This window comes from Microcaecilia unicolor, chromosome 2 (genome assembly GCF_901765095.1).
Source record: "Microcaecilia unicolor chromosome 2, aMicUni1.1, whole genome shotgun sequence".
In the NCBI taxonomy this organism is placed as follows: Eukaryota; Metazoa; Chordata; class Amphibia; order Gymnophiona; family Siphonopidae; genus Microcaecilia; species Microcaecilia unicolor.
This window is the reverse complement of record NC_044032.1, coordinates 407,650,911-407,678,558: the sequence shown is the minus strand read 5'-3', so window position 1 is coordinate 407,678,558 and position 27,648 is coordinate 407,650,911. Positions and strand designations below refer to the sequence as shown.

General features: G+C 43.6%; 1 protein-coding gene across 2 annotated transcripts in view; it reads left to right on the top strand.

Moving 5' to 3' along the window:
* FAM13A (family with sequence similarity 13 member A) overlaps positions 1-27,648 on the top strand; it is a 501,662-nt gene that overhangs the window by 143,617 nt on the left and 330,397 nt on the right. For both annotated transcript variants that reach the window (XM_030190686.1, XM_030190687.1), the window contains one exon: positions 23,448-23,540. In XM_030190686.1, the coding sequence (XP_030046546.1) occupies positions 23,448-23,540 (93 nt within the window). The remainder of the gene's footprint in view (positions 1-23,447; positions 23,541-27,648) is intronic.

Sequence of the window (27,648 nt, the reverse complement as noted above, 5' to 3'; positions counted from 1 at the left end):
TTTTCTTAAAATCAGTAATGTAAATTCAGAATAGTAAAGTAGTTCTGAATATTCTTAACATATATATTATTTTGTAGGAATCATGGAACAATGGTCGATTTGCACCTCTAATTCTACCACTATCTTCACCAGGGACCCTAGCTCCATGTTTCTCCTCCTTTTTTCCATCTTTCTCTTATCGGCTTCCATTTTTGCTTCCTTCCTTGGTATCTCTTTTTACTTCTCTATAGGTTCTTTCACATTTTTTTTAACTCCAGTTTCTTCACTGCTGCCCACCAACTCCTTTATTCCTCTATCTCCTTGTCATTTCCCTGCTTGCCTCCTACTCACCTTTTGACTCTTCCCTAACATCTGCGCTCTGTCAATTTCTGTCCCTTATGCTGTATCTGGCCCCTGCTTCTTACCTCCCATTCTCAGTCTCTCTTCCCCTCTGCATGCTCCTCTGGGCCTGCATCTGCCCTCTGTCTCTCTCAATTAACTAAATAGCAAGAGCCCTCCTCTCAGCTGCCAGCCCTTATGTGTAATCTGTACCAGCACGGCAAATGTTTTCATAGCTGGCATGTCCTGGCTGCTAATCATATGCGTCGGAAGATCAGTATAATGTTTCTCCTGTGTTTCAGAAATCAGGACCAAGGGCTTACAGTTAGGATAGTTGTTGTCATTCTTTCTTAGGGGATGATAAGCTAAATTGTGAGTTCCCTCACAGAAATGAGCCAGCTCTATGGGATGTTTTTCACATAAGTACTTAATTTAGCTGCTCTGAAGTATAGCTAACTTTTGCAGAAAATCTCATCTTTGCACAATTTTCCTCATGTATTTTAGCTGTGCACCAGTGACATTTCTGGACAAAAGTATTTGGGGAGACAACAGAAAGGGCAAGCTAGGTATAGCGAGGACAAGCCTAAGTGACATTTCTGCACCTCACAGCCCTCTTGTCCCCACACCACCCCACATTTAGATCAGCTATAAAAGGTACTACAAAAAAGGATCCAACAGAATTTTATGTATAAAGAAATCCTAACTCAGTTTCAACTACTCAATACAATTATCATTTATTCATTTCTTCTACCTGAGAATGAAGTCCGGAGTTTATAGAATGGAACAGAATCTCACTATCAGCCCCACTACTCTCAGCTCTGTAACACTCTCCACATTCCCCAGCAATGAAGCTAGGACTTTTCCCCTTACAACTCACCATACATAGTATATAATTATTAAAATTGATATAGGAACAACACATGTGCTTCCACTACTAGGCACTTTGTGAAGTAGCATACAAACCTGCAAAAAAACATACCTAACAATATAGCAAAACATCATACCAAAACACACTAGCTCCTAAGACTCAAAGTGCAAAAATCCTACCTATGAAAAGGCAGCGCTGCAAATATTTCACTGGGTCCTAGAACACTCATGCTTCTTCTGTTGGGAGGTGGTGGAAAAGAAAACAGTAAGCCCTTCCGCGGGAGGTGGTGGAAAAGAAAACGGTAACGGAATTCAAACATGCATGGGATAAACATAAAGGAATCCTGTTCAGAAGGAATGGATCCTCAGGAGCTTAGCCGAGATTGGGTGGCAGAGCCGGTGGTGGGAGGCGGGGCTGGTGGTTGGGAGGCGGGGATAGTGCTGGGCAGACTTATACGGTCTGTGCCAGAGCCGGTGGTTGAGAGGCAGGGATAGTGCTGGGTAGACTTATACGGTCTGTGCCCTGCAGAGGACAGGTACAAATCAAGGTATACACAAAAAGCAGCACATATGAGTTTATCTTGTTGGGCAGACTGGATGGACCGTGCAGGTCTTTTTCTGCCGTCATCTACTATGTTACTATGTTACTATGACTGATACAGAACGTTACACTAGTACATAAGTATTGCCATACTGGGACAGACCGAAGGTCCATCAAGCCCAGCAGCCTGTTTCTAACAGTGGCCAATCCAGGTCACAAGTATCTAGCAAGATCCAAATAAAGTACAATACATTTTATGCTGCTTATTCTAGAAATAAGCAGTGGATTTTCCCCAAGTCCATTTTAATAATGGTCTATGGATTTTTCCTTTAGGAACCCATCCAAACCTTTTTTAAATCCCACTAAGCTAACCACTTTTACTACATTCTTTGGCATCAAATTCCAGAGTTTAATTACACATTGAGTGAAGAAACATTTTCTCTGATTCGTTTTAAATTTACTACTTTGTATCTTTATCGCATGCCCCCTAGTCCTAGTATTTTTGGAAAGAGTAAAAAAGCGATTCATGTCTACCTGTTTCACTCCACTCATTATTTTATAGACCTCTAACATATCTCCTCTTAGCCATTTTTTCTCCAAGCTGAAGAGCCCTTGCCGCTTCAGCCTTTCCTCATAAGGAAATTTTCCCATCCCCTTTATCATTTTCATTGCCCTTCTCTGTACCTTTCTAATTTCACTATCAAGCTCATTTTCGAAAGAGATGGATATCCATCTTTTGACATAAATCGGCACTTGGACATCCATCTCTCAGAGACGTCCAAATAGGTATAATCAAAACCCAATTTTGAACGTCTCTATCGGAAGTCCGTCGCAAGGACATCTAAATCTCAAAGGGGCGTATCGGAGGTGGGACTTGGCCGTTCCTAAGACTTGGATGTCTTTGAACCATAATGGAAAAAAGTAAAGACATCCATGACTAAAATTTGGACTTTTCACCCAGACCTGTTTTTATTACGAATAAGGCACAAAAAGATGCCTGAAATGACCAGATGACCACTGGAGGGAATCGGGGATGACCTCCCGTTACTCCCCCAGTGGTCACTAACCTCCTCCCACCCTCAAAAAAACATCATTAAAAATATTACTTGCCAGCCTCAGATGTATACTCAGGTCCATGACAGCACATGCAGGTCCCTGGAGTAGTTTCATAGTAGGTGCAGTGCACTTCAGACAGGTGGACCCAGGCTCATACCCCCCCCCCCCCTACCTGTTACATTTGTGGAGGAAACAACAAGCCCTGCAAAACCCACCAGAAACCCTCTGTACCCACATATAGGTGCCCCCCTTCACCCTTAAGGGCAATGATAGTGGTGTACAGTTGGGGGTAGTGGGTTTTTTTTTGGGGGGGGGGGGGGCTCAGCATACAAGGTAAGGGAACTATGTATCTGGGAGCATTTTATGAAGTCCACTTCAGTGCCTCCTAGGGTGCTAGACTGCTGTCCTGGCATGTCAGGGGGACCAGTGTACTACAAATGTTGGCTCCTCCCACATCCAAATGGCTTGCATTTGAACGTTTTAGACTTGGACGTTTTTGGTTTTGAAAATCACCGAAAGTTTCTGTCTGCCTCCCCCCAGCATGTAAGCGCGCACACACATTTCTCCATCACCTCCCCATATACCCTTCTGTGGCATATGCTTCTCTCCGCCCCCCCCCCCCCCGGGTAACTGTCTCCCACTGATGAGTTCCCCCCCCCCCAAAAAAAAAAAAAAAAAAAAAAAAACTGAATTCTTAATACTGCTCTCCAGCTTTTTATCTTCTCCACCTGCACTTACTTCCCCAGCTCCTGCACCCCAGCACACTTACACTAGTCCACGCTTCCCTTCCCCCTGCCTCTCTCTCACTCCCTCTCTCACCCCCACTCCCTCCAGCAGCATAGACACCCAGGGCCCGATGCACAACAGTCCCTGTTAAAAACCGTGTGCATTTAGATGCTCTGTAGACCTTACTGATTTGGAAATAGGAAGCAATGCTCAGAGAAATTGCATGCAAATGAGCTGCACATAATTTCAGCAAGCAGCTCAGTAGGGAAAGCACCTAGCACAGTGATGGCGAACCTTTTAGAGACCGAGTGCCCAAACAGCAACCCAAAATCGAATTATTTATCGCAAAGTGCCGGTACTCATTATGGGCGGGGTCACCACATATGACTCCACCCCTATGATAGCCACACCCCTTACACCAGCCATGGCGCATATAAACAGACATCATTGAAAATATTATACTAGTATAGGAGAAAAAAATAACATAATTTTCTTCCATTATAAATCATTTCTGTAAGCTGTTACAGCTCCAGTATACCCAGTGCAAAATAAGACAGCAGATGTAAATTCTCCAATTCGACATATTCCAAACACTAAAATGAAAATAAAATGATTTTTCCTACCTTTGTTGTCTGGTGATTTTGTTTTTCTATCCATATTGGTTCTAGTCGCTGATTCTGCTGCTCTCTATCTGTTCTCTTAACTCCGTTTCCAGGGCTTCCTTTCCATTGATTGTCCTTGTTCTGCGCATGTGCTAGCGCTGGTGTACTCTTTCCTTTCTCCTGCAGTTCTTGCTGGCTCCACTGTCCCCCTGTCTCCTTTCCCTTGCAGTGCTCTGGTGCTGGCTCCACCTTCCTCTTGCAGCTTACTAGCCTTCCCTCTGCCCCAGATGATTCGCTTGAGAATCTCCTCCTTGCTGACCCCCCCCCAGCTGACATCATAGGGGCTTTCCCCAGCCGATTGGCTGTCTGCTTGTTTCTCTGCCCCCCCAGCTGACGTCGTAGCTGACATCAGACATAGGGGCTTTCTTCAGCCAATTGGCTATCTGCTTGTTTCTCCACCCCTAAGCTTTTCTGTGCTTTCGGACACTGTTTGCTGTTGAAAAAAATCTCCACCTTGCTGAAGGCCCATCCCCCCCCCCCCCCCCCCCCCCCCCCCCGGTAGCTGTTTCTCTGCACCTCTAAGCTGTTTTCTGGTATCTAACACTGCTTGCTATGGGAAAAAAAACCTCCTTCTTGCTAAAAGACCCCCCCCAGCAGTTTCTCTGCCTTTCTAAAGCTGTTCTCTGCTGTCTGACAAGTTTCGCTATTGAAAAATGCAAGCAGACTGCTTCTCCCAGAAGTCTCCCTCACAGAATGACAGCTCCAGATCTGATGGAAAATTTTGCATGTTAAAGGTAGGTGCTCCTTTCTGTGTATCGCTTGGAATGCTCATTTAGTTTGGTATGCTTTTCTCTGTTCTTCCTGCCTTTTCAGGGTCTCCTGTCTATTTGACTTTTCTTCTCCATGTCTTCCATCCACCTTCTCTCCATGTCTTTATCTATTCTACCCAGCATCTGATCTGTCCCTGTCCCCCCCCCCCCTCCCATGTTCAGCATCTGCTCTTTTAGTGTCCTATCCTCACGTTATATTCAACATTGTCTCTTTATGTCCCTATCCTTCTCCCTGTGATCAACCATGCCCCTCTGTGTTCCTATCCCACCCCTTTTCCAGCATTGCCTTGTGTCTGTTCTAACTCCATGCCCAGCATCTCTTGTCTGCTCTGAACTTCCTCTCTCTTCCCTTCCTTCCACACATCTGGTCCAGCATCTGTCCCTCTCTTTCCTCATGCTCTGGCATAACCCTCTGTCTCTGTCAGTGGGTCCTCCAGCCTGCCCCCCCCCCCCCAAGGTCCAGCACATCTCCATGTTCCTCCAGCCACCCCCCCCCCCACCAGGTAAAGCACATCTCCCTCTGCTCCCCCAGGTCCAGCGCATCTCCCTCCAGCCCCCCTTCCCGGTCCAGCGCATCTCCCTCCAGCGCATCTCCCTCTCCCTACCTCCAGCCTCCCAAATCCAGCAGCAGTCTGTCACCCACTCTGCTTCCCCCCTCCTCCCAAAGCTTATCTTGATCCCCAGACATGCTGCTGTGGCTGGCTTCGGAGCTTTCCCTCTTCTGATTCCTGCCTGTGAGGAAGCAGGAAGTTGCCTCACAGAAGGAGGGACCCAGCAGAGGGAAGGCTCCAACACCAGCCAGAGCAGCGTGTCTGGATGGCAGCTGCTGCTGCTGGGGATCAAGATAAGCTTTGGGAGGAGGGGGGAAGCGTAGTGGGTGAGAGATTGTTGCTGGATTCGGGAGGCTGGAGGTAGGGAGATGGAGAGAGAGATTTCAGCTGGATCAGGCGGGGGAGAAAGGACGACAAAAACCTAGGTGCCAGGTCAGATTTTTTTTTTTAGGCGCCATGGCAATCTGGCACCTGGTGTTTGTCAAGCCCTGGCTTACGCCATCTCCTATTGCCTCTTTTACTATCTTATTAACCCCATTTCCACCTTCACTGAACCCCTCCAGAGACTATTGCCTTCCTTTCTCATACCCTTCCACAGTGTTCTCACAGTACCTCTCATCCTGTCTCCAATCCTCCGGGTTATTCTCAGCATGTCTCAACCTCTTCCCACACTTCATCCCCTTTCTCTTAACCACTTTTCACACCCTCATTCATACACCTAATCCATTAACATACCCCCAATCATACCTCCAATTGTCAGGTCCCTACTATCCCCTTCGAATTCCCACTCAGTTTGTCCCATCCATAATTCTATGCTCTGCCCTCCAACACTCTCTCACTCACTTTTTCCTAGTTCTTATGAGTCCTGTTCTTCTTTTGCTTTGTTCCCACTCCACACCAAGTCCTATACACCTTCTGTTCTCTTCCTCCTAGTCTCATCCATCTGCTGCTCCTCCTCTCCCTCCTTGAATCCCATCCATCTTGTGCTCTGCATCTACCCATCTACACCTCAGTCTTCAAGTTCCCAAATTCCATTCTTGGCCTAACAGTTGTAAGCTGGTCTGGCTGTAGTTGCAGCTCTGATGGCAACAAGTCACAGGGCCCCTCCTTCCCTCTTTCTTAAAGGGACTGGGCTATGTGGTTCAACTGTGCTGTCTTTGAACCACAGGACTCTTTGTCTGTGGCGTCCTGTGTAGTTCAGTTTCAGCTGCACCATTGATACAGACGAGTTTCAGACACAGACACAGCCCTGTGGTTCAAACAGAGCTCAGTTGAATTATAGAGCTGCATGGAATGGGGATTGTGGGAATCCTGCAGAATCCGCAGGATTTCTGTGGGTATGGAAAGAGTTGCCACGGGATTCCTGTGGGGATGGAAGAAGTTGCCATGGGATTCCTGCAGGATTGTAGTCACAATCTCTGGTGACTCCAGAATGAGGCTTGGAATGCACTGAGAGGCAATTGGAGCACCAGATGAGGCTTGGAACGTATGGAAAGAGGCAGTTGGAATACCAGAATCAGATGATGTTTGAACTGCACAGGGCTCTGTAGACATGGAGCCCCTGGTTCAAAGTTCAGCAGAGAAATTGTGTGGCCCAGCCCCGATGAGAAGATGAAGCTGCCATCAGCGATTGCCAGCACAAGCGCAGCAGGTTAGGTTGGATGCACCCCAGGGAAGGAAGAAAGAAAGGGGAGCAAAGTAGAAGCTGGATAGCTGGTGGGTATATGATGGCAGGGGGAGAAGCTGGATAGAAATATGAGAAGGGGGAACCTGGATGGGACTTGGGGCATGTAAGGAAGGAGAGCAGAGCAAGTAGCTACATGCGGTAGTGGGGGGGGGGGGGGACAGGAGAAGTAGGGAACACAGCAGAAGCTGCTTGTGACTAGGAGGGAGAGGGAAACAAGGCAGAAGATGGATGTGACTTGAGGGGTAGGGAACGGAACAGAGCAGTAGGGATGTGACTGATGGTGATGGAGAATACAGAAGAAGCTGGATGTGATAAGGACAGGGAGGGGAACAAGGCAAAAGCTGGATGGACTGGGAGGAGGGGAACAGGACAGAAGCTGGATGTAACTCGAGAAAGGAAGGGTACAGAGCAGAAACTGGATGGGACTAGGAAGAGAGAATGAGAACAAAGCAGAAGAAAAATTGGACTTGAAAGAACTGGGACTTGGTGATTGAATGGGAGTGTGTTGGGGACAGAATAGGGAATTATAAATGGGAGAGACTGAGTGGGAATTTGGAGGGTATAGTGAGGTGTGTGTTCCAGGGAATGGTGATATTGATAGGAATTTTGGGGTAGGTATGAATGAGGGTGTGTTAAATGGGTTAGGATTATGAGTGAAAGTGTGAAATGGGGGTAAGAAAAAGGGGATGAAGTATAGGGAGAGGTTGAGATGTAGTGTGAATGACCTGGAGGACTGGAGTGAAAATGAGACATATTGAAAAGGTATGGGGATACTGTGGAGGGGTATGAAAGGTAAAGGGGGTGAGTCTTTAAAGAGGTTGAATGAGGATGGAAATGAGATTTAAAAGATGGTAAAAGAGAGGCAGTAGGAGATAGAAGAATGGCCTGGAGGTAAGGGAGGGAATGAGAGACTCATGAATGGAGCTGAGGCTGGTGAGATGAGAGGCAATGGAGGATAGATGAGGGTAGTGAGGGTGAGTACAGAGGATAGAAATGGGGGTCTCGGGAGTTGGTGAAAGAGAGGAAATAGGAAACTGGGGAAAAAGAGAGACAGAGGGGGGCGATGGAAGTCCTGCAAAGTGGATGAGAGAGATATTGGAAAAGCTGGTAGGGAGATGAGGGATGAAAAGAATGAGACTAAGGGAAAAAGGGAGAATGACTGGTAAGATCAGAAAGGAGTGGATATAAAGGCAAAGAAGAGAAAAGGGGGAAAATCCCCCATAAAGATCAGTGCCAGACAGATGCAGAAATGAAAGGGAAGAAGACAAGTGAAGAAAGACGAAATGGAAAAGGCCAATGTGGAGAAGAATTTAGGAAAAGACCAATTTGTAAAATGAAATAGAACAGCAAAGGTAGAAATTATGAAATGTATTTGTATTTAATACTTCTTAAGGATTGAAATGTGTCCACATTAAGAAATTTACATCTTGTCTATTTTTTGTATTTAGCAGAGTACAGGAGAAAAGTATTTCTGTTTCTTTTTTTCCTGTATTTTAATTGCTTATTGAGTCTGGCTTTCTTGGGGGTTGCCATTTCAATTTTTTTCAGGTTTTTTTTTTTTTGTGATTCCCCTATTTTGTATCAGGTGAAGGTCTGTCCATGTTCTGCATGTGTGACTGAGGTGAAGGATTCTGCTAGCATGTAGTGTCTGTACAGGAACCTGTAATGGTCTAGCTTATTCTAGTTTCCCAGAAATAAGTATACTGGTGCTTTAGGGCCCAGTGTAATATTTATAGCACTGTCTTTTCATAGATGTTAGGGCTGTTATAGTGCGATAAGTTTCCTATATAGGTCTTGAGTGTGTTCTTGCAGGGTCTTGTGTTATTTTGCAAAGTGTCTGGCCCTTTTTGAAAGCAAAGGTGGCCCTTGTCACCCCAAATGAAAAATGCTCAGGACTAACGGTCTCCACATCCTATAGAGTCACCACACAGACAACAACCTGTCTGGCAGTGGAAGGAACATGTGCTGTTCCTGAGGTGATAATCACAGTTTGAAGATGTTTGTATGGTATGTTGTAATATGTAGTTCTATTGTTGGGGAACATTGTATTGACACAAAAATGGAGAAGCAGGATTTATATTGAGATTCTCTCCAATCCGGGAGAGATTCCAGACTTCACTTCCACAAAGAAGAATGATGGGGGGTATCAGTTATAATAGTGTTTTTACTGGGTAACTAAAATTGGCTGCGGGGGAGGGGGGAGTGGGAGTTCTGTATGTATAGAAGGCGTGATAACTTATATTGCTAATTTGAAAGAGGGGTATCATGTGGGGAAATGTTATTTTGGCTTGCCCACTCCCCATATCTATCTTCCCCCCCCTATTATCACCCCAGATTTTTCTGTCTAGAGACGCCACTAGCCAGAATGAGGCTTGGAATTCCCAGAGAGGCAGCTGGAACACCAGACTGAAGCTTAGAACACTCATTGGTTGAATGGTGAATACCATCCAAAAAAAACCCACTGGAGGCCGTTAGGGTTGGGAGGAAACAGAGGGCTAAGAGCGAGTAAATAATAGCGTTTACTCCTGCAGGTATGGGTGGGGATGGAGGCGATTAATTGTGGGGATAGAATGGGTCTTAGTGGGTACGGGTGGGTTTGGGTTAGATTCCATTGGGGATGAGTAAAATTTCTGTCCTCATGCAACTCTCTAGGTTGAATCATGCAGCTCAGCCCCTATTAGAAGGACAAAGGTCATGCAACCTGAAGCCACTGTTGCTAACACCAGAGCTGCAGTCGCAGTTGGTGCAGCTTAAAAGTACTGGTTGAGGTGGCAAGCCAATTTTTTAGGGTGGCAACTGCCACCCCATGGCAATACATGTGCTATGCAGAAATACTAATGAGCTTATTTGCATGATATTTGAGGTCATTAGATGATTTTGCTTAAAATTTATAAACTGGGTTACCTGTGAAAAATTATGTATGCTAAAATAGCAAATCGTGCAGTCTATTTTTGTAAATGTATTAGTGCATGATATTTCACACTTGCAGGAAGTGGCATATGCTGTTTGACATTTTGATATGTGCTGTCACATTTCTGATTCCAATTACAGATTAATATTTCACCCCAAGTTGCCTTTATATGAAGCCAAATTTTTAACCTCTGGTGGATTAGTGCTTCTACCCAGAATCTGGTTTGGAGCATAAGCAGAACTGAACTAGTAGGAAGCACAAGTACATCCTGCACAGAGCTTCTCAAATATGTCTGTCAGGGTCATTACAATCAGCAGCCAAGAACTGTTGGTCCCAAAGTTTTGAAAGTGTCTGTCTGTGTTTCTGGTGCAAACTATACATGGCAGTTTTCAGCTGCAGGATGAGCTCCCTCTACTTCTTCTGCCAGGTCCTCAGTACTTTGGATGCAGCAGTCTGCACAGCCAGATTTGCAGTGTTGTGCCCCTTTGAGGGAACATTAACCAGCCCAGGAAATTGTTGTATCACAGCTGGGCTTCTGCTGTACCAATCCTGAAGTAGAAGACAGGCTAGAAACAAACAGAACTTTGTGACTTCTGTTACCATATTTGCAGAGACAAAAAAAGAGGGGACAAAAAATAAAAATTGTTGCTACCTCTGCAAAAGAAATATTTAATCGTAGCAAATGTGTACATGGCTTAGTGTGCTTAAATGCTTTTTCTTAGTGCCTGCATTCACTTCAGCTTCAGAATATAATTTCAGCTTCAGTTACCAGATGCATGTAGGCATAGGCACCATTACTACTACTACTAATCATTTCTATAACGCTACTAGACGTACGCAGCGCTCTACTCTTGAACATGAAGAGACAGTCCCTGCTCGACAGAGCTTACAATCTAATTAGGACAAACAGGACAAATAGTCTATGGGTGCCAAAGCACCTCCAATATTTTTCCCTGTAAGTCTGTCTGTAGATTTGGTATAGCAAGCTCCATACCGCAGAGCTACAGGAAAACACTAAACACATGAAGTGTGCTTCTGTATCCTAGTTAACTGTTCCCACGGCCCGCCTCCCCCTGCAGACTGTTGGCTGGCTTTGTCTGTCCAATAGACTGCAGGGAGACGAGGAAGTTGCTGTAGTCTAGCAGCTGCCAATTGGGAAGAGAAATGTAGCAGACACAGACAAAAGGACCATATAATTTTATTGGCATAACAATTTTACGGATGTTGCTAAAGTAATACCTATAGCAGTAAGGTAAATAAGAAAGAGGTACTGGGGAAGGAATAAAGGGGGCTAGGAAAGGGTGAAGGAATTTAAAGGTTATTCTGGCTGGGAGAGAGAAATGTGGGAAGAGACAGAAAGGAGCTGTGAAGGGAAGAGGGCCTGGGTGATGGGGACAGGGACATAAGTGGAGCTGTGGGAGAGGAATAGACACATGCTGAGAGGGTGAGAGGAACTCATGGTCTGTGTGAGAGAAGGTTGCTAGCAGAAGACATGATCTGGGAGAGAGGAAAAAGAGCAGGTGAAGGGGACACAAGCTGCAGACAGAAGAGTTGCTGAAAGAGTACCTGTGTGGCCTGGGACTGGGAAAAGATTGGCTGAGGGAAAGGGCGGTCATGGTGGAGCGAATAGACATGAAGGTGAGAAAAGGGTGAGAAGTGGAGGAAGGAGTAGAAGAAAATGAGATGATAGAAACCATGGAGAGATAAATTTACATGGAGGAAAGAGAAATGATGGTGACATGGGAAAAAGACTGGAAGAGAATCCTTAAAAGAAGGAATGTGAGGATAGAGAAAACCAAAAACAAGTAGAGACAGAGGCCTGAAGTTAAACAATTTTCCAACCTTTGTGTTAGTAGTATAAGTTTTTAGTAAAGATTTCTGTGCCAGCTGGGCTGGATCAAGAATAGGCAATAGCAGTATTTTGCCCTTCTCCAGCCCTGTAGTCATCAGAAGTAATGTTATTTTACTGGAAGGATATGGGGGAGCAGGAGGGGATTGTGTCAGTATTTGGTGCCATGGTCTGAAAAATATCTTTAAAATTGCTTTGCTTTGGCAGCTCTGAACTGTAGAGACCTATTATGTTTGGTAAAAGGAGAGAGAGGGATGTTGTGCTGGAGTCACCACTATTAAAGGAGGGGGCTTTGTGCCAAAGCTGTTACCACCAAGTGAGGTGTCAGTTTTCATTTTTGCAGAAGGCACTAGTCAGTGCTAAATTAGTTCCCCAAGCCAACCATTTGCTGTGCCATTGTATTTCAGTCTGTGAGTTCCAGTTGTGAATGGTGCATGGGGCTCTGGGAGGGGGGAGTAGGAATATGATCCTTGTCAGGAAGAGTGGGTTGAAATGTGAGATGAATCTGCTTAGGAGATATGAGGGCTGGGTGAGTCTAGCCTGCAAGGGAGGGGCACTGACCAAGGTGGAGTGAGGGGGAATCCAATGGGAGGGAAGAATTAGTAGGGGGCAAAACAGGTCAGGAGGAAGCAGTGCTTTTTTTGTAGAAAAAAAGGTGCCAGTACTCATTATGAGCGGGGTCACCACATATGACTCCACCCCAATGATAGGCACCCCCACATTAGCCACACCCCTTATACCAGCCACGGCGCATATAAACAGACATCATTGAAAGTATTATATTAGTATAGGAGGAAAAAAAAATAACGTGATTTTTTTCATTATAAATAATTTCTGTAAGCTGTTACAGCTCCAGTGTATCCAGTGCAAAATAAATTCTCAAATTGAACATATTCCAAACACTAAATTGAAAATAAAATGATTTTTTTCTACCTTTGTTTTCTGGTGACTTTGTTTTTCCTGATCATGTCGATTCTGCTACTCTCTATCTGTTCGCTTAACTCCGTTTCCAGGGATTCCTTTCCATTTATTTCTTTACTTTCTTCTTCATTTCTTGTTCTACATCCATAGGTAAAAGCTGGGCCCTCCGCAGACTTGACTGGAGGAGGTATAGAGTGGATCCAGTTTTTGCCTATTTTCTCCATCCATGTGCAGTTTTTCTCCTCTTTTCCCTTTCCCTCATCTCCGTCAGTATGCATCTCCTTCCTATTCTTCCCTCCCCACCATCCATGTACATCTCCTTCCTCTGTCTTCCCTCTTCTCCATCCAAGTCCAGCATATCTCCTCTCTCCCTAACCCTTCATCCGTGTGTATCTCCTTCCTCTGTCTTTCCTTCCCTCCAACATTTCTCTTACCTGCCCTCTACGTCCAGCATTTCTCCTCTATCCCCTCCCCTCCATCCATGTGCATCTCCTTCCTGTCTTCCATATCCTCCATCCATGTCCAGCATTTCTCCTCTATCCCCTCCATCCATGTGCATCTCCTTCCTGTCTTCCCTCTCCTCCATCCATGTCCAGCATTTCTCTTGCCCTCCCCTCCATCAGTCCATGTCCAGCAACTCTCCTCTCTCCCCTGCCCTCCCCTCCCATCCATGTCCAGGGTAAACTTCTACAAAACAGATGAAGATGTGATTCCATGTGCCCCAATGAAAGGAGAGTTTAAATCTACTTCCATTTCATTTTAATATATTCCATCGTCTTTATAAACACCAGGCTTCCCAAGGCAGATTACAACCAGTTAAGATGAACCCATCAGGAAACAGAGGCTGTCAACGAGGCTGTTTCTTCTTACAACAATACTCTATCCTCTGCCTTAGACACTCTTGCACCTTTGATGACCCGCCCTGTAAGGCGTACAAAACCCCAACCTTGGCTGATTTCTAATATCCGCTACCTACGTTCCTGTACCCGCTCCGCCGAACGCCTCTGGCGGAAATCTCGGGCCCTTGCTGATTTCTTACACTTTTAAGTTCATGCTGACCTCCTTCCAATCTGCTCTTTTACGTGCCAAACAGGATTATTATATCCAACTGACCAACTCTCTTGGCTCTAATCCTTGACTTCTCTTCACCACATTGAACTCTCTCCTCAAGGTGCCCCCTCCCCCAACTCCCCCTTCATTATCTCCTCAGACCCTTGCTGAATTCTTTCACAACAAGGTTCAAAAGATAAACCTTGCTTTCTCTACCTCACCACCTCTCCCTCCACTAGTCTGTTCCTCTCTCTCTCCTTCCCCTCATTCCCTTTCCTCCTTTCCTGAAGTTACTATTGAGGAAACTACACTTCTCCTTTCTTCCTCAAAATGTACCACCTGTTCCTCTGATCCCATTCCCACCCACCTTCTTAATGCCATCTCTCCTGCTCTTATTCCTTTTATCTGTCACATTCTCAACCTCTCACTTTCCACTGCGACTGTCCCTGCTGCCTTTAAACATGCTGTGGTCACACCTCTCCTTAAGAAGCCTTCACTCGACCCTACTTGTCCCTCTAATTACCGACCCATCTCCCTCCTTCCTTTTCTCTCCAAATTATTTGAGAGTGCTGTTCACCGCCGCTGCCTTGATTTTCTCTCCTCACATGCTATTCTTGACCCACTACAATCTGGTTTTCGCCCTCTCCACTCAACCGAAACTGCGCTTACTAAAGTCTCCAATGACCTATTACTGGCTAAATCCAGAGGTCAATATTCTATCCTCATTCTTCTTGATCTTTCCGCTGCTTTTGACACTGTCGATCACAGCGTACTTCTCGATACCCTGTCCTCACTTGGATTCCAGGGCTCTGTACTTTCCTGGTTCTCTTCCTACCTCTCCCTCCGCACCTTTAGTGTTCACTTTGGTGGATCCTCTTCTACTTCTATCCCTCTGCCTGTCGGCGTACCTCAGGGTTCTGTTCTTGGTCCCCTCCTCTTTTCTATCTACACTTCTTCCCTTGGTTCATTAATCTCATCCCATGGCTTTTCCTACCCTCTCTATGCTGATGACTCCCAAATCTACCTTTCTACCCCTGATATCTCACCTTGCATCCAAACCAAAGTTTCAGCGTGCTTGTCTGACATTGCTGTCTGGATGTCTCAACGCCACCTGAAATTAAATATGACCAAAACCGAGCTTCTCATTTTCCCCCCCAAACCCACCTCCCCGCTCCCCCCGTTTTCTATTTCTGTTGATGGCTCTCTCATTCTCCCTGTCTCCTCAGCTCGAAACCTTGGGGTCATCTTTGACTCTTCTCTCTCCTTCTCTGCTCATATCCAGCAGATTGCCAAGACCTGTCGTTTCTTTCTTTACAACATCCGTAAAATCCGCCCCTTTCTTTCTGAGCACTCTACCAAAACCCTCATCCACACCCTTGTCACCTCTCGTTTAGACTACTGCAATCTGCTTCTTGCTGGCCTCCCACTTAGTCACCTCTCCCCTCTCCAGTCGGTTCAAAACTCTGCTGCCCGTCTCGTCTTCCGCCAGGGTCGCTTTACTCATACTACCCCTCTCCTCAAGACCCTTCACTGGCTCCCTATCCGTTTTCGCATCCTGTTCAAACTTCTTCTACTAACCTATAAATGTACTCACTCTGCTGCTCCCCAGTATCTCTCCACACTCGTCCTTCCCTACACCCCTTCCCGTGCACTCCGCTCCATGGATAAATCCTTCTTATCTGTTCCCTTCTCCACTACTGCCAACTCCAGACTTCGCGCCTTCTGTCTCGCTGCACCCTACATCTGGAATAAACTTCCTGAGCCCCTACGTCTTGCCCCATCCTTGGCCACCTTTAAATCTAGACTGAAATCCCACCTCTTTAACATTGTTTTTGACTCGTAACCACTTGTAACCACTCGCCTCCACCTACCCTCCTCTCTTCCTTCCCGTTCACATTAATTGATTTGATTTGCTTACTTTATTTTTTTGTCTATTAGATTGTAAGCTCTTTGAGCAGGGACTGTCTTTCTTCTATGTTTGTGCAGCGCTGCGTACGCCTTGTAGCGCTATGGAAATGCTAAATAGTAGTAGTAGTAATATTCTCACTGACATCTGGCCATCTGAATTGTTTAGAAGAACAGTGAAGAAAAACGAGCACATACAGAATTTATGATTGCTGTTTCTACTAGCTCCATGATGGCGAACCTATGACACGCGTGTCAGTACTGACACGCTTAGCCATTTTCGGTGACACGCGGCCGCATGTGGCCGCATACAGAGAAGCAGCGGCGTTCCCCGGGGCGGATCGCCGATGCGTCCCCCCCCCCAGGTGCAGCGCGACCTCCCCCCCCCCCCCCGCGGCGAAATCACCCCCCCCCCCGGTGCATGTTTACCCGCTGGGGGGGTGCCGTGTGCGCTCCTATTGGCTCCCTCCGAGTCCTCCGCTTGTTCCCTCCCTGCTGCTCCCTCTGCCCCGGCTCCTGCACGGCCGTTAGGGGATCTTTGACCTCACTTCCGGCTGGCGGAGCAGAGAGCTGCGGAATGCCATGGGGGACGCATCTCTGGGGGCCCTGTGATCGCCATTACCACATAACCACAGCAACCATCATCCAATCTACTGTTCTGGGGTGTCGTGGATTTCTAATTGACCATCATTGCTGAGATAGGTGAGGGGGAGGCTGGGAGAGGCGAGGGCATGTGCTATGGGTGCCGTTTCCCGCCATTAGAAATAGCGGCAGCCATCTTAATTTACATAAGGTGGTCAGTTAGGCTAGTTAACCCCTAATTGCCTGCAGGGCTAACAGGCTATCTATAATTCTATCTTCTGTCACTGCCCCCCTGATGGAGAACCCAAAAAATAAAAAAACAAGGTTAAGTAAAGGAAGTGGTAGTAGCAGTAGCCGACCCTTTCAAGAGACATGGACCGAGATGTATGGCATTATAGAAAAAAATGGCAGATCATTTTGCGTTCTATGTACTGAAACGGTAGTAAGCAGAACGTGGAATATAAATAGACATTTTGAAACTAATCATTCCCAGCTCTTGAAAAAAAGTGAGGATGAAAGGAAGGAATACATTTCCAGGCAGCTACACTTTTATAAGAGCCAATCTAAGTCCATCCTTAAATTTGTAAAAGGTTCTACAAATTTAACATCTGCAAGTTTGAGCATTGCTCACTCCATAGCTCAGCATGGAAAAGCACTCAGTGAGGGAGAATTTATTAAAGAAACTCTCCTAAGATGTGCACCAGTTCTATTTCACGATATGCAGAATAAAGATGCAATTATTAAGAGAATATCTGAGTTACCAGGAAATTTGGAGTGCCTGGATCCGATTACCAGACACTTTTAGCACCCTGAAAAATATAGCAATGGCTTTACTCACAATTTTTCCCTCTACGTAGTTTTGTGAAACCTTATTCTCAGCGTTAAATAATATCAAAACCAACAAAAGAAACAGATTGAAAGATGAAGTTAGTAGTGCTTGCTTGGGCTTGAAGTGTACAAATTACCAACCTTCAATTGAAGATTTAGCCAATGAAATTCAGCAACAAAAAAGTCACTAATAGGCAGATTAGTTAAAGAATTCCCCCTCCCCCTCACTTATCTTAGTTCACGACACCCCACACAAGTTAAATAATATCAAGACCAACAAAAGAAACCGACTGACAGATGAACAAAGAAGTCACTAAGCAGGTAAGTTAAATAAATAGGTTTTGGTTTATTAAATACAGTTATATATTACAATTATACATTTTTGTTATTTAAACTATAAATATCGCGAAATTATGGTTTTTTTCTCGAAGTGACACACCACCCGAGTTATGCTCGGTTTTTTGGCGAATTTTGACACACCAAGCTCAAAAGGTTGCCCATCACTGTACTAGCTACAATAATTTTTGAAGTTGTTTTAGTGATGTTCAATTACGTTTTTTCTCCTCCACCTGATAAGGCACTGCCTATCCAACAAAAACAATGTTAGACTTGTTACAGACAATAAAGAACAACAACGTGGATGCAGCAGCTCACAGGTTTGCTTGCTGTATTTTGAGTGAACAGCGACAGCTGCGCGGGGGAGTAGAAACAGATTAATCAAATGTCTTCCTTACTTACAGTGGACTAGATAGAGAGTGAAGTGAGCCTATTTACTGAAGTCGCGGCGTGCTTGAGATCAGCCTCTATAGAAGAGATTTGCAAAGCATCAAAGTGATTGTCAGTACACACATTCACATCTCACTATTACCTTGCGCAAGATACCCAACGCGATAGTCGGTTTGGACATACAGTTCTGCAGAATTTCCTAGGCCCATTTTGTTCTGTCAAACTGCTCTCTTACACAGTGTGTATATAGTTTCAGGTTAATTAATATTTTGAACTTGCTATTGCTAGTTTCAGTTGTCCTACTGTTGTTTTTTGGTGAGCCTGGTAGCTAGGGATTCCCACGTGTTAGAATTTTCTGGCCTGTTTTCCTCAGAGAAAGTGAAGATATTTACCTGTAACAGGTATTCTTCAAGGACAGCAGGTCCTCAATTCTCACATACCCTTCATTTCCACATGGAGTATCTTGTATAGCTATTTTACTGTACTGATGGTCCCACACTCTCATGGCAGGTGGGAAGGCACTCACACATGCACCATGGGAGTACTGTCGCGGGCTCTTAAAGATACAGTATTTTGTAAAAGCGTTCCGCATTGGGCGATGTGGATGAAGTCACCCACATGTGAGAATTGATGGCCTGCTGTCCTCAGAGAATACCTGCTACAGGTAAGTATATTCATTTTACCTCAGAGAAACAGCTTTATCCAGGGTCCATATTTTACTGTTATGGCTCTCCACGTCTTTTAGCTATGGCAATATAATGCCATAGACTGGAGGAAGGAGCAGGACATCCAGGACACAACCACCGGGTGAAGGTGAAGAGCTAGGTGAAGCCTTGGACTCACCGAGATTGGTCTGTCCTTCTCTGATATTGGCGCACTGGTGTTGTCTCTCCACCTAAGGGGCACTTTTACTAAAATGTGGTAGAATCAACACTTAACACATAGTAACGCAAGATTTTACCGTGCACTAAGCCCAGGTTTAATGCAGCACTGTTTGGAGGATTTATAAATATATTTCATTGCAGGTTGTGCGCTAATGTTGTCATTAGTTCTTTGTGGTGCCTTCTATTTAGGAGGCGTTAAGTGTTCCCACATTACACGTTCTAATTGGCTAATCAGAGTTAAGTATAATGCTTTAGCTGATTAACATGTATATGGCTCTCTGCACCCACGGCATACCACCTCCCCAAAATATTTTTAAAATATCAGTAACACATAGGTTAACATGTGAAAACAGCTTTAACGTGTTTGTGTAGGATGCTATTTTTCCATGCTAACCGTGTGTTAAGGGCTTAACACACATTAGTAAAGGGGCCCTAAGTGAGGAAGGAGCAGGATATCCAGGGCATAAGCACCAGTTGAAGGTGGGGAGCCAGTCAGGGGAAGCCTCGAACCATTGGAGAATGGCTAATATTTGGCTCTGCAGATTTCAGCACAGAGACTGAGAGATGGTAGCAGCTAATTAAGTTGATTGAAGAGAGGAAGCAGCAGGTTGGCCAAATGGATGGGAACAGTGGCAGCATCAGTGGTGTCAGCATGGGCAGGAGCAGCTGGTGGGGTAGAGAGAGAGAGAAGGGGGCTGAGCCTTGGAGGTGAGAGAATGCTGGGTGTGTCAGAATGTTGGTAATTCAGGCTATGGGGAGATGGGAGGGAGCTAGGGTATTGACCTTAGGGAAGCCTGATGAGGGATTCAGGTCAAAAATGGGGAGAGAGCTGAAGGTGACTGTGTGAAGCCTGGGTGATAGCAAAAGTGATGGGTGCAGTAACTGGAGTCACGGAGGAGATTGCCCCATCCCCTGTGATATTAGCACACTGGCTTTTGGTGAAAAGGCAGCAGTTGCCCCATGCTGTGGCTGCAGGTGTATGAGGCCCCTTTGGTGCCCTTGAGGTCCTGTGAGGAGTCTGTGAGGCCCAGGATTTTATTTTAATTCCTAATGGGGAAAAGACCAGCTTTGATTTCAACTCCTGTAAGTATTGGTCCAGTGGATAAACATATACCCCTGGATTCTATATGGGTTGGCCAAATCCGTGCATAAACTAATTAGGCACTATCAATTATTGGAGTTAAAAAGCACTTAATTGTCAGTAATTAGTTATGCGCAGATCTGCCCTAAGCCCAATTCTATAATGTGTGCCTAAATTTCATAGCGTGTATCTCCAAAGGGGGTGTGCCCATGGGAGGGGCATGGTGGGGCAGGGGTGTTCACAAAAATTAGGCATAATGTTATAAAATACCCCCTTATTTGCACTTCTAACTGCTATCAGTGGATGCCAGCATTTATACCAGCCTTTGGCAGGCATAAGTGCTCATGCCCAGAGTTAGGTACAAAATGTATTTTATAAAGGACTTCCGCGCAGAGCATCCTTTACAGAATACTAGCTTAGTGCAGATCATCCCAGCGCCTAACTTTGGGTGCCATTTATTGAATCTAGCCCACAGGGCGCACCTCTCATGTAACAATGATTGCACCTGGTAGTATTAGTTTGCCTTCCTCTGTTTCAGGGGTCTCTTTGAGCCCCACTGTTAGAACCCTCCTTTGCCACTAGAATCTTTTAGCAGTGAGGTGATATACCTGCTCCTAAGACAGGTCGGCTCCTACCTCTCCTGTCACGGCATCCATCTTTGAAGGAGCTTGTTTTCTTTATCATCAGTACTTGATATTTCTTCAGGACTGGGAGGGGGTCAGTATATTCCTAGTGTGGGTTCACAAGTGGACGTTTTCTTTGAAGGACATTTGGACTTGTTTGAGACTACATCTAGGATTGAGTAGTTTCTTCCTTAAGTTGCTGTAGTTTCTTAGCAGGCTGTAAATAACCTGGCAGAACAGGACAGTAGATTTAGTAGTCTAGAGCCTTCTTTGGCGTCTTTGGAGAATCAGATTACAGCTGTTCAGGCTGCAAATGTGTCATTTATTAAAGATAGTTTGTTTTTGATGAGCTTTTGGAAAATTTCACTTACTAGCTCCTAAGGAGCTCTTTAGTAGATATTTAAAGCATGTCTGAGACGGAGAATCTGTTTTGGTTTCTAATATATATAATATTTCTTCCGCTAAAGTTATGTCTAAAGAGAATGAATAGGTGATGAACTGGTGGATGAGGTGTGATAAGAGGACAAAAGCAGTAGCAGAATTCAAGAAGCATTTGATACATACCGAGGAGCCTTAGTTGTGAGGAAATGAAGGGAGACAGAATGAGATCAGGTACAAGAGGAGGAAAAAGGGCAGACTACATCAGCCTTAAGGCCCTTATCTGCCATAATAATCCATGTTTCCATGATATGGAGGCCTTAGGTAATGACGAAAATAATGGTTATGCTTTGTTAGTTCACATGCAGTTGAATTGGTACAGCTATGTTATTGCTGGTGAAAAACAGCATTACTGGTCTGGTTTAAGTTGACTTTGCAGTATTTTTAGTGTCAAGGGAAAGTTCCATGCCTGTGTCAGCCCTGCTTTGTTGTGTCTGTTGGAAGTTTTTTTTCAGCGTTGATATAGTTGTTATCAGTTTCACTGTCAGCGTAGGCCTTGACTCTCTACTGAGGTTTGCCAACCCTTAACTATTCCAGGCAGCAAAGGCTTCCACAATGGTTTAATGTACCCTTGAGTCTTTTTTCCCCTTCACTAGACATAATAAAATGCACAGTTATATAATATATCCTTCTCATTAAGACAGTTCTGTAGCCTTGACAAATAGACTTGATTTTTGTTTTTTTTTAAATTTTTGTTACATTTGTACCCCGCGCTATCCCACTCATAGCAGGCTCAATGCGGCTCCTTTCTGCAGTTTGTCTTTTCTGTCACTTATTTTGTGTAATTATTTGGCAGTTGATGGGAAGATAATGTTTGCTGCTAAATACAATTACATATTAAATATTTACTACTACTTTGTGTGTGTTAAAAAAATTGTGTAATGGATTTAGGGGCATAGTTATCAATATGAGCAACCATTGAGACGTTATTTTACCAGTAACTCATGCTATTTTAATACAGGTAATATTAAAATATTAATATTAATATTAATATTAATATTAATATTAATGCACCATCTTTGAGGTTCCATACAGCTGACGATTTAGTTTTCAGTGTTAATTTGGTTTATCTAGATGGTTTTGTAGCGCTCTTCCTGAGGCAGCCACGAGGTTGGCGAAACAAGGCGCTTTTGTCGAGGGGCTGGCGTTTTTTCGCCGCTGCAGAAACTTTATAGGACTCCGGAGTCCCTTAGTGTGGGATATTTGGTTACAGTCTTTTTTCTGAGGGTGTTTCACCTGGTTTAAGCTAAGTATTTCACACTTGTTATATCTGGGGTTAAGCCTGAGTGGGTTTCTGATTGTTGCAAAATGTATAAACAAAGTTTCATGAAGGTTTAAAACGTTAAAGAGTGTGCAACAGATAGTACCTCAGTATATTCCAGGGTGTATCCTTGTTTTGAGGGTTCTCCTTAGATAGTCCTTTTACTGGCTATTGTCAGTCTTTTAGGGTGGTTTGATGATGGGTGTCCATTTGTAAGATTGATATAGAATTTTTTGAGAGAGGAATTGAGTTTTTTATCCCATCGGTTTTCTCATGTTTTGTGAGTTTTTACGTTGGGATTTTTTCTCTCTTGACTCTCTTAAATAGAACCCATGATAGTACTCTACTCCTATTGAAGCAGAGGTTTAGCAATAACTTTGTATGATTCCCTGCTAGGAGGTTTGAGGTTCATTTTGTTAACACTATTTATCAATCCAAAGGACACCTTCACACCATCTCTATATATTACTTTATAAGTAAACTCCTTTTGATAGGTTGATATTGTATTTTTGAGTTTATTTTCTCCTGTATAATTTAGAGGTATTTTAATACAGGTCCCATTTTAAACTAAGACCTGGTGACTAATAATTGACAGAGGCGAGTCTCTGTCAATTCAGCATAGCATGAAGGAGAAAGAGGATAGACTCAGGAGTAATCTAAGGAAATAATTCTTTATGGAAAGGGTGATGAATTTGTGGACTGGTCTCCTGGTGGAGGTGGTGGAGATGATGACTTTGAATTCAAGAAAACTTGGGACAAGTATATAGGATCTCTAAGAGAGAGGAAGGGATAGTAGATGGTATAAATGTGCAGACTGGGTGGGCCACATGATCTTTATCTGCCTTCATTTTTTCTCTGTTTCAATTTTATTTTCCAAAAAATATATGTAAAATACTGCTGTACATGATTAATATATCAAATTTTTAATAGAATATCAGTGCAATTATAAGTAATGTGAGGAGGAACCCTTAAATCTCAAGCCTTCTTTACAGCTCACTTTTCACTGCTATTGCAGGCTAAGACTCCACTTCTAATCACAGGGTATCGATAAAAAATAATTGTGTTATGTGCACATGTAAAACTTTACATTCTATTTTATTTTCAACATTTATGCAAAAATGTTTGTATCATAATTTTATAGCACAAGTTATAAATGCATTTGTGTAATTTGCCTGTGATCTTATTGTTTCACTTTTTCTTCATTTTACAGGAGGCTAGTTCTGAGCGGCCCCTGCCAATAAGTCTAACAAGTCTAACAAATTACACAGGAGCAGACATACCAAAACCTTCTCCAAGAAAAAAGGTAACACAAAATTTAGAACTGTATTTAATTTGTGTTGGGGCATTTTGTCCAATTTGACATTAATTATTGTAGAAAAGTGGATGGCTCAGTTTATTGATGCAAACATAGAGGACTTCTCATTCCTGGGTCACTAGTTCAAAGCTGTTTAGCTCAGTTTTCAGACATTTTTAGCCTTAACCAAATAAAAATGTGGTTTGAGAACTACCCCCTGTCCTAAATAGTGGTAAATAAATATATGCACACTTTTCACAGCGCATGTACTTTTACCTGTAAGATAAAAAGGGCAGCAAATAACTTAAAATGACAGCAACACACCTCAGGAAATGGGGAATAATTGTTTTTCCATACGTCAGTGACTGATGATAAAGCATGCCACCCATCAGAGGTTATATCTAGCTCCAAGAGAAGTAGTCTTGCTTCTCCAGTTCGTGGGTTTCATCATCAGCTTCAAGAAGTCAACACTAATCCTATCTCAGAACATACTCTTCAATTAGGCTGGTTCAACATCTTCCTGAAATAAAGCCTTCCCCCTGATGGCTGAAAGCTAACAGACAGTGTTGACTGTGTGTGGGATCAAATATTTTTGTTTGTAGTTTTCCTCCTATTCTTTTCTCAAAGCAGAAGGTGAAAGAAGGCCAGAGTGATCCTCTTAGTACCTTCCTGTTCTCAGCAGGTATGGTTTCCATTTCTCTTTAATCTAGCTCCAACCTGATCTCCCAAGAATGTGGGTCCATTTGTCACCCAAACGACCACTCCCTCCTGCTGACAGCATGGAAGTTGAGCACTTAGTAGTACATGCCTCCAACTTTCTTAAGAGAGAGAAAATATCTTCATTGCTTCTAAGAAAACATCTACCGTTGTCGTAAACAGAAAAGATTTTAATTATGATGTGCCAAGGAAGGTCTGGATCCTTTCAGCTATAATCTTTATAGAATTTTGTAACCACTACTGTATTCTCACATAAGTAAAGGTGTATCTGAGTGCCACTGCCAGATTCACTTGCAACTAGGAGATCACCCAATGTCACTCCATTTGTTCATCATTTGTGAAAGGCATCTGGCATACAAAGCCTTTTATTCTCTAGGACTGAAATGCAGTCCTCACTCAGTTAATAAACCTTGCTTTGAACCATTTGAAATGATAACACTGAAATTCCTGATGTGGAGAGTTCTTGGTGGCTGTCACATCAGCATGCAGAGAAAGTGAAAGTACTTGTCTCATACGCTTTATACTTCCAATTGTTCTATCAGAGCGTTCTTGAGCACCCATCTGTACTCTGGTCTGAACCTTCCACATGAACCTGTCCATAGGTTCTACATTCTTCTCTAAGCCATATACTAACAAGGGGAAGGAAGTCTCACACACATCGGACTGCAAACAAGCTTTAGCCTACTACCTTAAGAAGACTTATTTGCTTCACAAGACAACCATCTGTTTGTTTTTCTTGACCCAAACAGCTATTCTTGATCCACTTCAATCTGGCTTTCACCCTCTTCGTTCAACTGAAACAGCCCTTGCTGAAGTCTCCAATAATCTGTTCCTGGCCAGATCCAAAGGTCTCTATTCTATCCTTATCCTTCTCGATCTATCTGCTGCTTTTGACACTGTTGATCACCGCCTACTCCTTGATATGCTGACCTCACTTGGATTCAGGGCTCTGTTCTTTTCTGGTTTTCTTCTTATCTCTCTCATCACACTTTTAGTGTACACTCTGGTGGATCCTCCTGCATTTCTATCCCGCTATCAGTTGGTATACTTCAGGGTTCTGTCTCGGGACCTCTTCTTTTCTCCATCAATACTTCTTCCCTTGGTGCTCTGATCTCATCCTGTGGTTTTCAGTATCACCTTTTTGCTGATGACTTCCAGATCTACCGCTCCACACCAGAAATGTCAGCAGGAATCCAGGCCCAAGTATCAGCCTGCCTGTCTGACATTGCTGCCTGGATGTCTCACTGCCATCTGAAACTAAACATGACCAAGACTGAGCTTCTTATTTTTCATCCTAAACCTTCCTGTCCTCTTCCCCTATTCTATATCTCTGTGGATAACACTCTCATCCTCCCTGTCTCATCAGCTTGTAAACTTGGGGTCATCTTTGACTCCTCTCTCTTTCTCTGCACATATCCAACATACTGCTAAAACCTGTAGTTTCTTTCTCTATAATATCACCAAAATTCATCCTTTCTTTCTGAACACACTACTAAAACCCTTATCCATACTCTCATCACCTCCTGCTTAGACTATTGCAACTTGCTTCTCACAGGTCTCCCACTATTTGTTATGTACCCCGCTTTAATGGTTGCCCTTAAGCAGTTTATCAAATAAAATAACCTTGAACCTTGTATATTATTTGAAAAAATATGCTTCATCTTAGTGTCTATCAGACTCCTGCCCAATTTATTTGATGAAGGAAGCTTAACTCAATCATTAACAATTAAGCTTGAGAATTTTTCCCCTGGAGATATTGGCCAGATTATCTTAACACCTAAGAATAATGCGGGAAAATTAAATGAGGTTAGAAACTATTGGCCTGTAGCCTTGATCCTATTGTTAACAAAAGCAATGGAGGGAATTGTGGCTGAGTAGCTGAGGGCCTCTTTTACAAAGCCGTGCTACCAATTCTTGGTGCAGCAAATGAGATGAAGCCCGTTCAGTTCCTATGGACTTCCTCTCATTTGCCGGGTGGGAATCGCCAGTGCGGCTTTGTAAAACAAAGCCCTTAGTGATTATTTGGATTACATGAATCCCAATCACAATTCAGAAGGCTATAGTACTTAAACAGCATTAGGAACATTGTTGTCAAAGATCAGAAATGAGATTAACCCTGTTAAAAGAATATTGTTGATGCAATTTCATTTGTCGAGTGTGTTCGACTTAGTCGACCATAATATTTTATTGAATTTGCTTTGTCAATATGGGATTGGTGATTTGGTTAAAAAAAAATTGGTTTCAGGGATTTTTGAGGAACTGAACATATCAGGTTAAAATTAAATAGGTTTATTCTGTTTCGTGGGTTCAAGATTGTGGAGTCCCTCAGGGTTCACTAATTTCACCCATACTTTTTAGTATTGTAATAGCTTCATTGGGTAAAAGATTAACTGATATGGGATTCATTTATTTATGCTGATGGCCTCATATTATACCTTTTTCTGGGGATTTTGCTGAAGTTTTAATAGATATTTCAAGAGGGCTAGCTTTATTGGAATTCTGGGCTTCTCAGTTTAAACTGAAGCTTAATAAGGAGAAGACAAAATTCATGTTACCGATTAGTAGTTTTAATTGTTTGCCCATGGTTGACATTTCTGTCAACAGTGTAACGTACAAGTTAGAAAAAGAACTCAAAATTTTAGAAGTATTATTTGAGAGCATACTTTCTTTTGAGTCACAAGTGAACGATATTGGCTAAAGTATTTAGAACATTATGGAAGTTTAGGAGGATAAAGAGCTTATTTTGTCTCTGACATTTTTCAAATAGTTGTGCAGACACTTATTTTGGCACACCTGGATTACTGTAGTGTCTTTTATGCAGGGTGTAATAAATGTTTATTGAGGAGGTTACAAGTACTGCAAAATATGGCAGCCAGACTGATATGCCGGCTGCCAAAATTTGATAGGATTTCACCTTTATTAGTAAAACTACATTGGCTCACTGTAGAGGTCAGGGTAGTGTTTAAAATTTGTGTATTAGTGTTTTTGATACTATATGGCCAGACCATGGCTTATATGTTGAGTCTGGTAAAGATCTCAGCAAAAAGTTATAAAATTTCATCCAAACATTTTATAACTTTTTATTATACAGGTGCATCAAAGGTTAGATATAATAAGGCATTTTCTATTACTTTCACTGTTCAAGCTACAAAAAATTGGAATCTACTACCGCATTCCTTGAAATGTATCCTATATAATAATTCTCACCTCCAACGTTCTATGCTTGGGACCGTGGCTCCCTGGCTGCAAGTGGTCTGCGAGGCAGACACGCACTGACGTCACTGACGTCAACACAGCTGATTCCAAGGCAAGGGGAGGAGTAGGGAAACATGCCAGTGTGTTTCCCTACTCCTTCTACTGCCTCGGAATCAGCTGTCACCCCCCCCCCCCCGCGCTATGG